Source organism: Paramisgurnus dabryanus, chromosome 14, assembly GCF_030506205.2.
Source record: "Paramisgurnus dabryanus chromosome 14, PD_genome_1.1, whole genome shotgun sequence".
In the NCBI taxonomy this organism is placed as follows: Eukaryota; Metazoa; Chordata; class Actinopteri; order Cypriniformes; family Cobitidae; genus Paramisgurnus; species Paramisgurnus dabryanus.
The window spans coordinates 24,770,445-24,785,784 of NC_133350.1; the positions used below are offsets into that span (position 1 = coordinate 24,770,445).

Consider the following 15,340-nt stretch of genomic DNA (forward strand, 5'->3'; position numbering starts at 1 on the left):
GTGACTCATGAAGAGGCACCGGGCCTGACACTATCTGACTCATTTCCCTCGGGATCACGGATCGCTGTGCATTGGATCTGGCTGACACGCGTGGGTGTCTTCATTCACACTTGTGAATAGGGGGTTTGGCCAGTAGATGCCAAAAAAGACAGCACTAGAGGGTATTTCTAGGAAGAGACAGTTTGTGGGCACCTCTTGAGTTAAGGGGTAAAGAAAGGATACGGTCAGTGCCGGGAAACAGGGTCCGTCCTGTGAGGAGCTCGGCCATTATGCAGCCCACCGACCAGATGTCCACTACAACACAAAACATAAAACCCTGCTCTCATTTGTGGAAACAAAATACCCCATTTAAACAATATGAACACATTGCACGTTCTTAAAAAAAAAAATAATAATACAAAAAAAAAATATACATATATATATATATATATATAATAATATAATATATACATATACATATACATATATATATATATATATACACATATATACATAAAAAAAAATATATATATAAAATATATATATATATATATATATATATATATATATATATATATATATATATATATATATATATATATATATATATATATATATATATATATATATATATATATATATATATATAAAAATATATCTTCTTATTATTAATCAAACAATGGTATACAATGCAAACTTTCTTTGCTGATGTAACCAAAACTACAAGAGCAGTAATAATCACATCACAGACTACATTTTATAATCCAATACCCCAAGTGCCTCCCACGTGTATCCCCTAAATATTTTGTAGCATTTCGTGCAATCCCGACCTGTCATGTCGTAGTGCATCCAGTTGAGCATGATTTCCGGGGCACGGTACCACCGGGTGGCCACGTATCCCGTCATCTCGTCATCTGTGAGCCGGGCCAAGCCAAAGTCCAAAATCTAAATGCAGATATCAAATCGAGCATTAGCAATAAACCAGATTAAACTTATCAGTGTTCATATTACACCGTGTGCCTCTGTTTGCACGACTTTTAAGCAAGTGTTGGTCAACAAAGGATAATAAAAACAGATGTGACGGTGGAAAAAGCATAAGATGATGTCAGACATCTTGTACAGATTGAGAGCAGGATAAACAAGTACTCACCTTAAGCTCACAGTCTTCATTAACAGCCAAGTTACTGGGTTTAAGATCCTGTACAGTAGGAAAGATTATAAGACATTAGCAAATGGCAGTACTTATTTGTACAGTTTTCTTAAATTTAGCAATGGCCATTTGACAAAAACGACCTTTCAATGGCACATATTATGCAAACTTCACTTTATCAAGGTGTTTAGACATAAATGTTTGTTGGGAGTGTGTGAACCCAACAACTCTACAATGAAAAAAATCCACCCTTTCCTTCTTTTTTAATCCCCATTAAACCAATTTTGATTTTCTTGTTAATGTGACATCACATTGATGAAGCCCCACCCATGACCACTAACTAACTTTTCTAAATGTGTTTGTTATCACACTGTAACGCTTATGCGGCTAAATATACTATTGAGAAAATGTTTCCTAAAATCAAATTAATTTAAAGTCTAATTAAAAAAGTCCACTTTCTTATTTTACTTTACAATGATGCAGAATATGACAAAAGTTTGCCATTGTAAAAGATTCAATGTACGCAAATATTGACTTCTTATTAAAAACGTTTACATTGACTGAAGATGTAAAAAGATTAAATGATAAAAGATTTATCAACGTAAAACTAGTTTAGATTAAACAAAAAAAAAAAAATCCATTCAACAAACATTTATGTTTGTAATCTTGTAAATAAAATAAACAGTAAGTGTTAATAAAATAGGAGAAACTAAGTGAAATATCTGTGGTATGCACATTCACAAGTACCAATAAATGTCACTCTGAAAGCCGAATTCAGGACGCCACCGAAATAATCTTAATTAGAAACCATAAAAACTGGTTTACACAAGCAGTGATGCAGATGAAACCCTAAAAAACAAATCTGTTTATCTGTGCAAACCCAGCAATAAAGTTCACATTCCATACTGATGAGAAAAACTCATTTCCTCATTGACAGATAACCCATTAAGACTTGGTCAAGTTATCCTTCTTTATTTCTATGATCTTTGCACCTCCACAATGACATATGCAAGCAAATCAGCTTGTTTACACACAGTTTATCATTTTTATAATATTGCATTTTATAACCCCTGATGCAGACATAGTTACTGATGCATTACCACAAGGCACATTAAAAAACAACAAAAAAATATCTTCAGAAAGAAACCTAAAACTTTAGTTTTACTTTTTAAAAGTAATAACCCCTTATTGCCTATACAAAATGCAAACAAACGGGACAGAAATGGTTTACTTACTCTGTGTATGATGTCTGCTGAGTGAATGTACTGTAGAGAGAGAGAGAGAGAGAGAGAGAGAGAGAGAGAGAGAGAGAGAGAGAGAGAGAGAGACATAGAGACTGTTATCTTATTGATTTTTGTATCAGATTTAAGCAAGTTGATCAATGTCAGTGGTGTGAGAAAGTGTTGGCCCATTCCTGATTCTTTTTGCATGTTTGTTACATGTTAATGTTTCAGATCATGAAATAAATATAAGTATTCATTTAAAAAATACTACAGGTAAACACAACATGTACTTTTTAACTCATTCCCCGCCAGCCATTTTTTTTTTAAGTTGCCCTCCAGCATTTTTTTTTTCACAAAAGTTTCACTAAATGCCTTCCAGGAAAAATTTATTCTAAAAATATATAAACATACAAATATATCAAATGAAAGAACACACCCTCTGCTTTAAAAAAAAACAATAAAAAAAAACTTATCTTCATCCTATCTATATTTTTTCTTTACTTATAAACCCTTAAATATGGGTATTTTTCTTTAAAAATACAAATTTCTTAGCGAAAAGCTGATATAATTGCATTTTTTTGTAATGGATTTTTGATTGAGATCAGATTCAGAACGATTATTAAAACATACACAGAGTTTAAAATTAGTAAATAACGTTTTGTCTTAATTTTTTCATAAATTGGGTAATCACGGTATTGCAGATTAACATAAAAATTCATCAGGAACACTTTTTTTATGCAAATGTTTTCTCTGGTGGGGAAAGAGTTAAATGAAGGCTTTTATTACGAAGGGAAAACAAATCCAAACCCACGTGGTTTTGGGTGAAAAAGTGCTCAGTGACCTTAAGGTGAAGCAAACTTGGGTTTTGCAGCAGGACAATGAACCAAAACACACCAGCAAGTCCACCTCTGAATGGCTGAAGAAAACCAGAATGAAAACTTTGGAGTGGCCTAGTAAAAGTCCTGACCTCAATCCTATTGAGATGCTGTAGCATGATCTTAAAAAGGCGGTTCATGCTTGAAACCCCTCCAATGTGGCTGCATTACAACAATTCTGCAAAGATGAGTAGGCCAAAATTCCTCCACAGCGCTTAACAGACTCATTGCAAGTTATTGCAAACACTTGATTGTAGTTGTTGCTGCTAAGGGGGGCCCAGATATTAGGTTTAGGGGCAAACACTTTTTCACACAGGGCCATGTGGGTTTGGATTTTTTCTTCCGTTCATAATAAAAACCTTCATCTAAAAACTGCATGTTGTGTTTACTTGTGTAATATTTGATTAATATTTACATTTGTTTGATGATCTTAAACATTAACGTGTGACAAACATGGATCAAGGTTAAATGTCAGTAAAAACACATCTAGGTCAACATTCACAACAACCATCAAAAACACACAGTTACCAATCCAGTAAAAGAGCTCACTTGGTAAAAGAAAAAAATAAGGTCATGGTTTTGATACTAGTTAACACACATACTGCTAAAATGTGTTACTTGAATGCAATGCAAGTTAACCTGGATAAAAGCAAAAATCGCTTTATGTGCCAAATAAACAGCATGCTATACAGAAGTTGGAATGGAGTTGTAAAGGTACATTCACATTATAAGCGACTTTGTCGCTGTGTGTCGCTCGTCTCTTTCAAAAGAGGCGTTTCTATATCTAGTTGTCATAAACAAATGAGTAACGTCCGCTCCAGTAACTGACGAGATGCGGATGACGTGACGTCCACTGCTTTGTTCTCATTGGTAGTCGCTCCCGAATGTCGCTCATAATTTGCATAAAGTTAAACAATTCTCAACTTTGACGCACAACTGGACACGCCCATCCATCCGTTAATGGTCACTGTCGCTCGTGTTGCCGGATGCCGCCGAGCTTCGATTGAAATCAATGAGATTGCGTCGCTCTGCTACTGCTAGTCGCTTATAATGTGAATGTACCTAAAATAACCAGGATTAAAGTGAAAAAGATTGGACAGAGCCTAACCTTTAACCCTCGTATGATCTGGTAAATAAGGAACTGCACGTGGTCGTCCGTCAACTTTTGACACTTGACGATATTGTTGAGGTCTGCGCCCATCAGGTGAGTCACCAGGTACCTGTTGATGAAAACAATTTGTCATGACGCATCAACTCTACGGTTAAAAACATTCACAGATTGTCTGCATTTTAAATTAAGTTTTAACTACATTTTTTAAAAGGTGAAAGTTTTTTCTTTAAATTAAAACTTTTAAACACTCAAGTAATCAGTGTAACTACTAGAGCAACCGAAAATAAGTGCGAAGAGTCAACAGCTGCGTCCCAATTCAAAGGAGGGGTCCTTCGAAGAGAATGCAGGATTGAGGATTGGTACTGAATTTTTAAACAAATTCCACATTTTTGTTTTAATTATATTAAAATTCTATATTTATAACTTTTTTAAATTATATATTATATAATTTTAAAAAGTTATAAATATAAAATTTCTATATGTATATGTATATGTATATGTATATATATATGTATATGTATATGTATATATGACACAGCTAAAATTAACTCAATGACTAATCGGAGGCGGAGTTAGTTCTGACTGTCACCAGGCTCAGCCAATCAGCTGCTTTGCCACAAATGGGAACAGTGGATTGTATCTGGTACACGGTCAGCAGGTTAAAGGGTTGCCTACTTAAAGCTTTCATTTACCCCGGCCACGAGTTTGATTATTAACCATTAAAAATGCTTCCTGCTCTGCGCTCTTATAACACTCGAGGCAACGACGGATGAAAAAACTTAACAGTGGTGAAAATACCTTCCATTAAAGCGTAGCACTTATGCAGAGTGCCAAGACGTCTGGCAGACATCCTGCATCTGTGCAGGGCAAGGTTCAAAAATATCTCTTGCCAAATGGACCCTTATTCTCTGTTAAGATTTTAGAGGCATGGGTATTTATAGGAGTATTATAGTAAACTTAGCTCCAGTTTCCATGCATCTTGCTGTATTCGTGCAAGAAACTGATGCAGTTAATGCGGTATATGCAAAATTGCTGGCTTTCCTCTTGTGTGTGTGTGTGTGTGTGTGTAAACACTCAGCTCCTGTTTCCACCCTCCGTAAAGCCAAACACAACTCCACACTGGAGCTCTTGTTCATGGGAAACTCACTCTTTCTGTCCTTCTCTAGTGTTGTGACCTCGGATGGCTCTAATACCCGAATGAATTACACTCATACGGAGACTGGGCTTAAAATGGGGGTAGTACATGAGACAGTATCATACCAGATGATTCCTTAAGGGTGCATTGTGTAACTTTTAGAAAGATCTCTTGACAAAAATGCAATATAATATACATAACTATAATATTTGTGGTGTATAAAGACATTATATAATGAACTGTATTGTTTTTATTACATTTGAATGAGACATTTTTATCTACATACACTACGGGTCCCTTTACATGGAAGTCGCCATCATGTTTCTACAGTAGACAAACTGCTCTATAGAGTGCATTTCATCACTAAGTTGTCTCAGACGATGACGTGTTTATCCTGTGATGGCTACCGTAGCTTTTCTACAGGGCTGTCACTTTTGAGAAAAATCAAATTCGAACGGATTTCGAATATCATGCAATGTATCCAAATATATTCGAATATCTAGGTGCACCCCATAGCATGAAAAAACAACAACAACACCGTAATGGAGATTCAATCGCAAATTTATTAACAGTGACAGTCGTAAACAGGACTGTCTGGATTACTTTTTTATAGGGGTGACCCCGAATAGTCGAAGATTCGATGCATCGATAGGAGAAGCCTGATTCGACTACCAATCTCACAGTCGAATCGTCGCAGATGTGTTATGAATCCTTTAATTTTGGCCGTATATGGGTGCACTGTGCACAAATCTGATTTCACATATAACAGCTTTCTCCCAATATATTAATATACAGCATATTATTATAATTCTGCAAATAATATGTGAAGTAGCAGCTTTCAATATTTTTAAAATGCGTTAATAAATTCAGCAACCCCTGTGACCGGGCTACACGTCCATAAGAGGTTTCTATGTTAATAAACCATTGCCTCTTTGTTTCTACATTTAAAGGAAAAAGCTGGCAATTCTGGCTATAATTTCATTCTTTTAATAATTTCTTTATTTTATTTTATTTATAAATCACTTTGGGTTATCTGATGTATATATTTGGCTTGTGTTTTGTTTTCGTGCACTTGAGGCATTTTGCACATTTGTTCTGCACTTTGTTACTTCTGACCTTATTTTATAAAAATAAAAATGATTTATTACAAACGTAAATTCTGATCTAATTTAAGTCTGTACATTTTGGATAGCTTTTCGTTGTATAGATTTCGCACTATTGCGTGCTGGCTGGCTGGCCATGCTTGCATGCAATTTAGCCGAACGTGCTAGGTGCTCTTCGTCTCATATTTAGAAGTTCATCAAACTAAACATTAAAAAACGGATGTTTTTCGACGGGTATAAATGTATTTAAAACATAGTGGTTTTCTTGTCAAACTACAAAACAGGTAAGCCATTTCTTTAAATTTTGGTGATGAAACGGAAAATATCTGCACCGAACCTATTTTATGCCTGACACGAATGTCTTTCTTGTGATTTAATATGGTCGGTGTTCACTTTCAAATGATAGAAAAGAGATTCCTGAAATAAATAATATCATCCGGTCTTTCTGTATCTAAAGTTAATACAGAGATGATCAAAGTCAAAGCAAGCAATCAGGTATTTCTGTGCTAAATAATAACGCGTAGTGTCTATAAAATCATTAATTTCAGTGTTTTTCTTGTTATAAATTAACGTTTAATGAATTGTATATAAAGATTTGTTTTTATAATTTGCAGTAACAATCACAAATTATTTGTCATTTCTCATTTGTCGTTTTTTTTTGGTCATGACTGCTTTGACGCGCTTAATCTCCAAATTAAATAAAAACACTGAATTAGCCGAGGTTTCCAAGGCAGGATCACCTTTGTTATATTTTTAGGTTTTACTTATCAAAATGTATTTTTGTGTGATGTTCTGTAGATCGTGGCTTTAAAATGTTATGTGGAATAATTAAACAAATGTTGCCTTACATTTTACCTTAAAAATATATATTTTTAATGCATCGTCAGTTTTGGTCACTTTATCAGAAAGTTGTTTATGTGTGCTGCTTGTGAAAGAAAATAAAAGTTATCAATTTGTACGTGGTCTGACCCCCTCCCAACCCATGCACACACACATAGATGATTCGACTATCGGTCGACTATGAAAAGATTCGACAATTCTGATTCGAATATGTAAATCCTTAGTCGAGGACAGCCCTACTTTTTTACTTAATGTTTGAAACAGCAGGTTATCAACTTATGAATAAAACTTATATGAAAAAACGACACGGAACAGGTACAAACAATAACGTGACAACTTAAACAGAAGCAGGAGTAACCCCTCGTTCAGACAGCCAGCGACATTATCGCTGTGTGTCGCCCGTCTCTTTCAATGAGGCGTTTCTAAATCTGCTTGTCATAAACAAATGAGTACCATCCACGCCAGTAACTGACGAGAGAAGGATGACGTGAACTCCACTCATTGGTAGTTGCTCCCGAAAGTCGCTCGACATTTGCATAAAGGTAAACTTTTCTTAACCTTCTCGCATCGCTGGACACGCCCATACGGTCGCCAACGGTCACTTTCGCTCGTGTCGCCGGAAGTCGCCAGGTTTCTATTGAAATGAATGAGATCGCGTCGCTCTGCTACTGCTTGTCGTTGGCTGTCTGAATGGGGCGTCAGGCATATAGCCAAGCCCAAACAAAATCTGCCCCTGAAGATTTCGGCAGAAAAATCAGCGGTATTCTGCGGATTTAATGCCCGTCATTGACAAGCACACATATCTCGCGCTTGAGCGTGTTTGTGAGAAAGAATCTCATTGACAACAAGCACACATACAAAGCCTATCCCGCGTGTTTGACAGCCGTCATTGACAAGTACATTATCTCTGCGCGTGCTGTTTGCTTGGCCGTTTTCAATGATAGAGAGTACAGACCATTTGATATTTGAGATGAAATTAAACTTACCGCTGATTTCACTTGACTCTGTCGTCAATGTGACGCGCGACAGTCAGCACATGATCATTTCAAATCCGTTTACAAGACAAACGCTGTTGTTGTTTAATATAAAGTTTACATTGCGTTGTAAAAATTATGAAATTATCTTCATACATGCTAATTTCATAATGCAAACATATTAACACAAGCTTTTAATTCTGCTATAATGTTCAACACTTATAGCAGTGTTAAATATGTCATTTTATATACAAACTATAATTCTATCTTGACATGCACATTAAGTTCATGTTGGTCCAATTTGATTCCCTCTCTTGCGCACAGTTGCCATCGTCGGTCTCACTCTCAGACTCCTTCCCATTACGAGGTGTTACTGTAAAAAATGCGCTTGTTTATTTGTTTGTTTGTTTGTTTGTTTGTGTGTGTATGTATGTATGTATGTATGTATGTATGTATGTATGTATGTATGTATGTATGTATGTATGTATGTATGTATGTATGTATGTATGTGTATATATTTCACGTCATGTTCGAATGCATATTCGAATATCGAATAAAAAGTGACAGCCCTACTCTACACTGAAAAAAAATCTCCGGTTGCACATGATTGAATTAAGTTTTCTTAAAATGAAATTCATTTTAATTAATGTTAATTTAATTAAAAAAAAACGTAATTTAATTTAATAATGTGCAACCGATGTCCAGAAGTTTTTTTTTTTGTGTATGCGTTTTGAAAGGGAGGGGTGAGCTGTGGACTCAGCAGTTGGTTGCAATTCACAATCTCACCACTAGCTGTCGCTAAAAATCTATAAAGGGGGGCTTTAAAAAGACGTATTCAAAAAGGAAAGTATGGAAAGTAAACAAACACTACTTACTATAGACTGTTTCATCGGATGCATGTGTGGTGACGCGCTTACGCGTCTGGTCGAAACTTTACTTTCGCTTTCTCTTTGTTTAATGGTCGGACTAGTTGCTAAACTCATCTCTTGAACAAATACCTCATCAAAAATAACAAAAGTTTGGGTTTCCTACGTAATCTGTATGTTGTTTATTTAGCTTGTTACATAAATAAACTACTATAAAAAGGACTTTGTTGTTATTAATTCTTAGCGGAGTTTACCAGAACTTACGTGTTTTCCACGAAAGCGGCTTGTTTATGTTGTTACTGCTGAAACCGTCTATATGGGCCTGTCATTATTTGGGCACGACCCAAATACAGCTAACAACAAAGATAAAAGTTTCTAAGAGGCCTTTCACACAAAACGTGTTTTCCATTCCACTGCATTACTTTCCATTGTTTTTTATTTGTTAACACATGCCAGACAAACGTGTTTGACTGCTACAATCACGCCTTGATACTTTTGCAGCATCTTGCAATAGAAACGGATTTTTAAAACGGCAGTTCTCAAAAAGGTGAATTGTCACCGAAAGGTAAAAAGTTTGCATCTTTGGGTAATACAAATGGTTCATTTTCCTAAGGTGATATGTATAATTATAGAGATACAGGTTTTATCAAATTGTGAAATTGAGTTCATTAAAACAAGGATAAGATAATAAAGAAGTGCATGTTCTTGTGCATCTATAGTACAGGAGTAACTGAGGTCTGATTTGGAATTAATTAAAAAGCTTAATTTATAATGCACATGGTATGCAGCCCTTCACCAGTTTTTAAAAAACATTATGCCGCCCTCAAATCAAAAAAGTTTGCCCACCTCTGTTTTATGAAATGTATTTTGGCAGTATTATTTCTTCCTCTGCAAGATTTCTGATTTAATCCATTGTACACACATTCAAAATTGCAAAAATATCCAGGGCAAGGTCTCGGAGGAAATTGCACGTAATCACACGTTCTAGGATCATAATGTTCAGTAGCACTGCCTGCCCTAATACTACAAATGTGAAACTAACCTAAGGAGTCTTATCTAAAACTGCATGAACGTGTTGTTAAATCTCGCTCTCCTATGTATATGTGGGTTGTTTGAAGAGGCACTTAAATGAGGCAATAAGAGCAGATTATTGCCTACGTACGTCCTATAAGGAAATTATGCTTGGCGGCTAAAGCCTTGTTACCATGGTAACCAAGGATAGTCCTAACACGTGGATGGCTGCTATGCTTTTCACCCCTTGATTTTTCCAATATTGCTTTAATTTGATGCAATGCACTTGATACCAATGTATCATTCTTAAACGCACAATGGGCAAAACCACACTATTAGCGCTACTATCTAATCATGCCATTATTGAGTAATGCAGGGTTGTGCAAGGAGTAGTACACCCTGAATAATTAGATGAAGACAAGCGTGACTGAGGTGTGCCAGCTACACCCAGATCATTACGGCATAAGGAGCTACACTTGGCCTAGGAAGATCATGCCGTCATGTTTTTCAGCAAACTTTGGAGATCAGATGCATCTCTGATCTGAAAGCACCTATAACATGGCTGGATCCCCCCATTACTTTTTCCAGCATTTCCTGGAAGTAGTACTGAGGACAGTCAACGATCTGATATATCGGCTGATCGCAATTCACTCTTGCAGCCAAACAACATCTGCATTTGCGCAGCCCGTTGGTAACGCTAGAGTTGCAGTATTTTTTGTATGTTGAAAAGAGGAGGTGCAATGGCAAATACTCACACATCACTGAATTCCTCTAGGCCGATGGTGGGCGTGAAAACATCCAGAAGGCCAATTACCTGAAACAAAGACAATTAGGATGATTAGTGTGAATCACAGTGATATTACAAGATCATGGTCAAATTTAAAGACTGGAATAAACTGGAACACAGTCAGGCTTTATAGCCTTTCAAAACATAGTGATGATGAGTCGGCCCGGCATACACATGCAGTGATTCAGAATTGATTTCAGACAGGCATTTTTAATGGGACACGCGATTTAATCGTTACATCCCTAATGTTAAGGCTACAAAAACTTTGCAGAATGTATAGCATATTCCCTTTACAATGTGTGTTGCCATTGCCTGTTTTTGCAGCAATTACTGTACGATACATAAATACGTGAACGAGCACAATTCCACTGTACATGTACACAAGGTATTTATAGGGGGTATTTTTATGGGCACTTCCCCTGGAAAAACCACCAGGAGAGCGAGAACCGAGGACACTAAGTTACAGGTATCACTTTACGCAACAACTCCGAGAAGAAAGTTATGGACATAGTTTGGATATAGTTTGTTTATCCGGGGTAGCGGCAGAGTTTTGCGTGTATGTGTTTGTTTAACACTGGATTTCATTGAAAAGTCCCAACCGGGTCATCATGAGTTGCATGAGGTAAGTAAGCAGGACTCAAAAGTGCGACCAAATTTTTCAATGGTGCGACTTAAAAAAATCCAAGGTGGTTGCACCAGTGCGACCAGCCATTTAAGTTAGGGATCGACCGATATGGATTTTTTTCAGTGCCGATGCAGATACCGATTTTTGTTTCGTCAGCCTTAGCCGATGACCGATTCAGGCTGCCGATTTTCTTGAGCCGATACTGCTTTTGCTCACGCAATTTGGCAGCCACATATCGGCCGATGCCAATACACATAAAACATAAATATCGTCCGGCCGATATATCGGGCTATCACTAATTCAAGTGAAAAAAATCTCTGATTTGGTAACAAACGAGCTAGTTATATTTATAAGACAAAGCTAAAAACAGATTGCATTGAAGTTTTTTTTATTACCATCAGTTACACTGTGATGAAGGCGAATTTCGTGGAAGATTCATAACATAAACTGCGTTTTGCATGTAAGAGTTTCCGTGATGAAAGCATTGTTAACTCTGATGAGGACTACACAACGGAGACAATACCGCTACCGCATCGTCGACTCAAGGAAAAGCCACGCGAGATTTACTCTCGTTTGATTGCTTCGTTTATTCCTTTTTTTGCCTCGTTTGCCTTCGCTGACTCCATATGCAGGTACTGTGAGTTCTGAATGCACTTTCTCTGCCATACTTTTGCTCTTTCTCTGCACGACACTGGATAATCCATCGGGTGTGCGCATGTGAGATCAGATCCCATAGCAACAGGGGTGGTGCCATGGTCGCGAGAGAGAGTGATAGTCACGCAAGCCAATCATTTGTTTCGTCCTGAATGGAAATAATTAGCTGTGTTTAAAACAGTCGTGAGAGGTCTACAGACACTCAAGATTTATACTCTCTTTTTCAGAACACTTACATTTTATTATGTATTGGTATATTAAGACAGTTTAAACAAATTTGTAAAAAAGTTTTTTTGACAATTCCTGCCTATCCTGCCTTTAACCACTTGTAAAACGCAATGCAATGCAGTCAAAAATTTGGGTGCACCTAAATTTTGTGGCGCACCAGTGCAACCACCAGTGCATAAAGTTAGTTTAAAGCCCTGATAAGACTTTTGTGTTATTTTGGAAATAGGCGTGTAAGTGCATATTATATAAACGACACAAACATGTAGTGAATCTTAAGTTATCCAGTCAGTGTTGTATAAAGTGTTGACTCGCTCCTCCCGCAGTTCGTAACTCCTCCTTCCAAATTTTCTGTACGTTGCTGTAAGAGTCAGTAAAGCTAATCTGTCTTTTATAAATCTGATTAAACTAAAGAGTCGTCGCAGATATGAAGGATATGAAGGATGTAATACTACTATTTAGGTACATCAGATTAACATCAGATACACAGAAACACCGTGTGTTATGGACGCTTTTACATCAAGATTTTTCAGTCTGACTGAGCCGTCAAACAATTACAAATGGATTATCAGGTTGCATGTAAACAAAGCCTCCAATGACTGCAGTTGTACAAGCTGTGTGGCCAACTGTGGTTTTCCACGGAGGAAACTCAAACGTGGTACGAGATCTGATGGCGAACATCCTCTTTGAAACGCTCACTTGAGTGATGTTTGCTGGTACCACCTTTATCTCTGCATGATCGTCTGCTGCATATCATACCATAACTGCACTTGAACCCACAAAAACATCAAAGTTACCTGGCCAACACTTCTGCATGCAAAGTGACATGCAATACACAAACTGCAGAAGCAGTTGATGTAAGGGCAACCTAAAGTCACACGCTCGAGAGCACCAAAGCATAAAGGTAAAATTGCCCCTATCGAGACTTATCAACCACTTTCTTGATTCGTAACCGCCTTTTTGCTGCATTCAAATCTAGTTGCACAACTCATTTTGAAGTTTTTGGATGGTACACTATTGACATCACGTTTGTAAGGGATTATCGAGATTTGGACAGCCAATACATTCAGGAATTCAAGATTTATTAATGTAAACATCTGTAAAAAAAGAAGAACAGTGCCAGGGATTGTAAATGTGCAAGCGTGCAATGAGAGAAAGAGAGAGAGTGGGTGGCTCAGATCCAGCATAGAGTTTCACCCACGCTCAAACAGAGGCAGCACAGATTGGTGGACTCCATCCAAAAGGCAAAATATTCAGGGCTTTTATTCTCCTATGCAAAAACACTAGGATGCCTTGACAACAGCAGGCAAATAAGATCATCTGCACGGCAGAGACACTGTTGCGTGCCAGCCTCAAAAACAACAGTGAGCTCTTTAATACTCTTTGACATCGTACAAAAGGTCAGGTTGACTTTAAATTTCAGACAAAGGCCTTGATAATCATCTCTTTTTGTGCCATAAAGCTACTAAAAAAGGAACTAAATAAAACAAAATGAGGAAGGCAGAGTATGATCTGTACACTACGCATGTATGATTTCTTCACAGGGCCTGTGTCATATTATGCATTAACAGCAGACAATCCTTGCTCTCTCATCAAAGACAACAATCGATAGGGTTTCATAATGCACGTATGAATCTCCCACTGGGATCTGTGCTGGCAAAGGATTCTTGCTCTCTCCCTGTAGTCTTAAAACTCATCTTTGAGCATCATAATAGCATATATAAAAGTTTAACCTGTCACAGCTATTTCTTCATGCTTTAAAACAGCTTGAATGTAACTCTACACCCCCATCTCATTTAGTATAAACGGATCTATGAATATGCAAATTAGCCCCGCCTCTACTTAGTGCACCTTCCGTATCAATCCGGATGCACTTTTGAAGGTAGCGTGACGAATCGCTGTTGATCCATGATCCATATGGAAAGGACGCATGTGACAACTTGCACACTCTCTCTCTCGCACGTGTATTTAAAATCAATAAGTTATCTTAGTCTAAACTACTACAAAGGGCTTTATTAGCCACTCTCTTAGGAAACAGTACTAACGCATTTGAGAAGAAACACGACAAAGAGCTGCATATGAAAAGTGTAGAGAAGAGATACAGAGCTACTTCAAACTTTAGCGGTCACATTAAAGGTGACATAGAATGATTGAACGGGGTATTTATCCTTGTTCTGTGATGTGACATGTAGACAAAAATGTTTTTGTTTGGGTCTGTAATGCCTTAGAAGCTTCCTAAAAACCTCTCTCAGATAGCTCTATTAGGGTGGGGGATTTTAAACAAGTGGTTTTGCACCTTTTGGGCTCCCCCTAATGGCTTAACTTGCAATCTCATTACTGATTGGCTGACTTTGCTGCCACTCAAAAAATTTAGCCAATTATTTTAAAGTAGAGGGGCAGGGAGATGCCTGTGATGTCATAAGCATGAGTTTTTCAGATTGGGCCGTTTTCTGGCGGACATTTCTAAAAGAGGAATTTCTATGAGACTGAGATGTTTAGCATGTCTAGCACTTTTTGTATGTTTGTGAATGTGGGTAGACTATTCAACTATCATAGTCTCGTATCGCGATGCGCATCCTATCGTGGCCTTGTACCGGGATTCGTATCGTATCGGGAAGTTGTTGGCGAAACACAGCCCTACCTCTACTCAATCGCACAACTCAGGCCATAAATATGCAAATTAGTCCCCGTCTCTGCTAAATCACACAGTTAAGATCATAGATATGAATATACAATTAGTCAATACTTGAATCAATACATAATATCGAACTATCGATCCACT

General features: G+C 37.2%; 1 protein-coding gene across 2 annotated transcripts in view; it reads right to left on the reverse strand.

Moving 5' to 3' along the window:
• mapk14b (mitogen-activated protein kinase 14b) overlaps nucleotides 1–15,340 on the reverse strand; it is a 34,139-nt gene that overhangs the window by 10,226 nt on the left and 8,573 nt on the right. For both annotated transcript variants that reach the window (XM_065241728.2, XM_065241729.2), the window contains exons 3-8: nucleotides 11,023–11,081; nucleotides 4,336–4,447; nucleotides 2,365–2,394; nucleotides 1,130–1,177; nucleotides 810–924; nucleotides 223–294 (exon numbers count right to left, since the gene is read on the reverse strand). In XM_065241728.2, coding sequence (XP_065097800.1) covers nucleotides 223–294; nucleotides 810–924; nucleotides 1,130–1,177; nucleotides 2,365–2,394; nucleotides 4,336–4,447; nucleotides 11,023–11,081 — 436 coding nt within the window. The remainder of the gene's footprint in view (nucleotides 1–222; nucleotides 295–809; nucleotides 925–1,129; nucleotides 1,178–2,364; nucleotides 2,395–4,335; nucleotides 4,448–11,022; nucleotides 11,082–15,340) is intronic.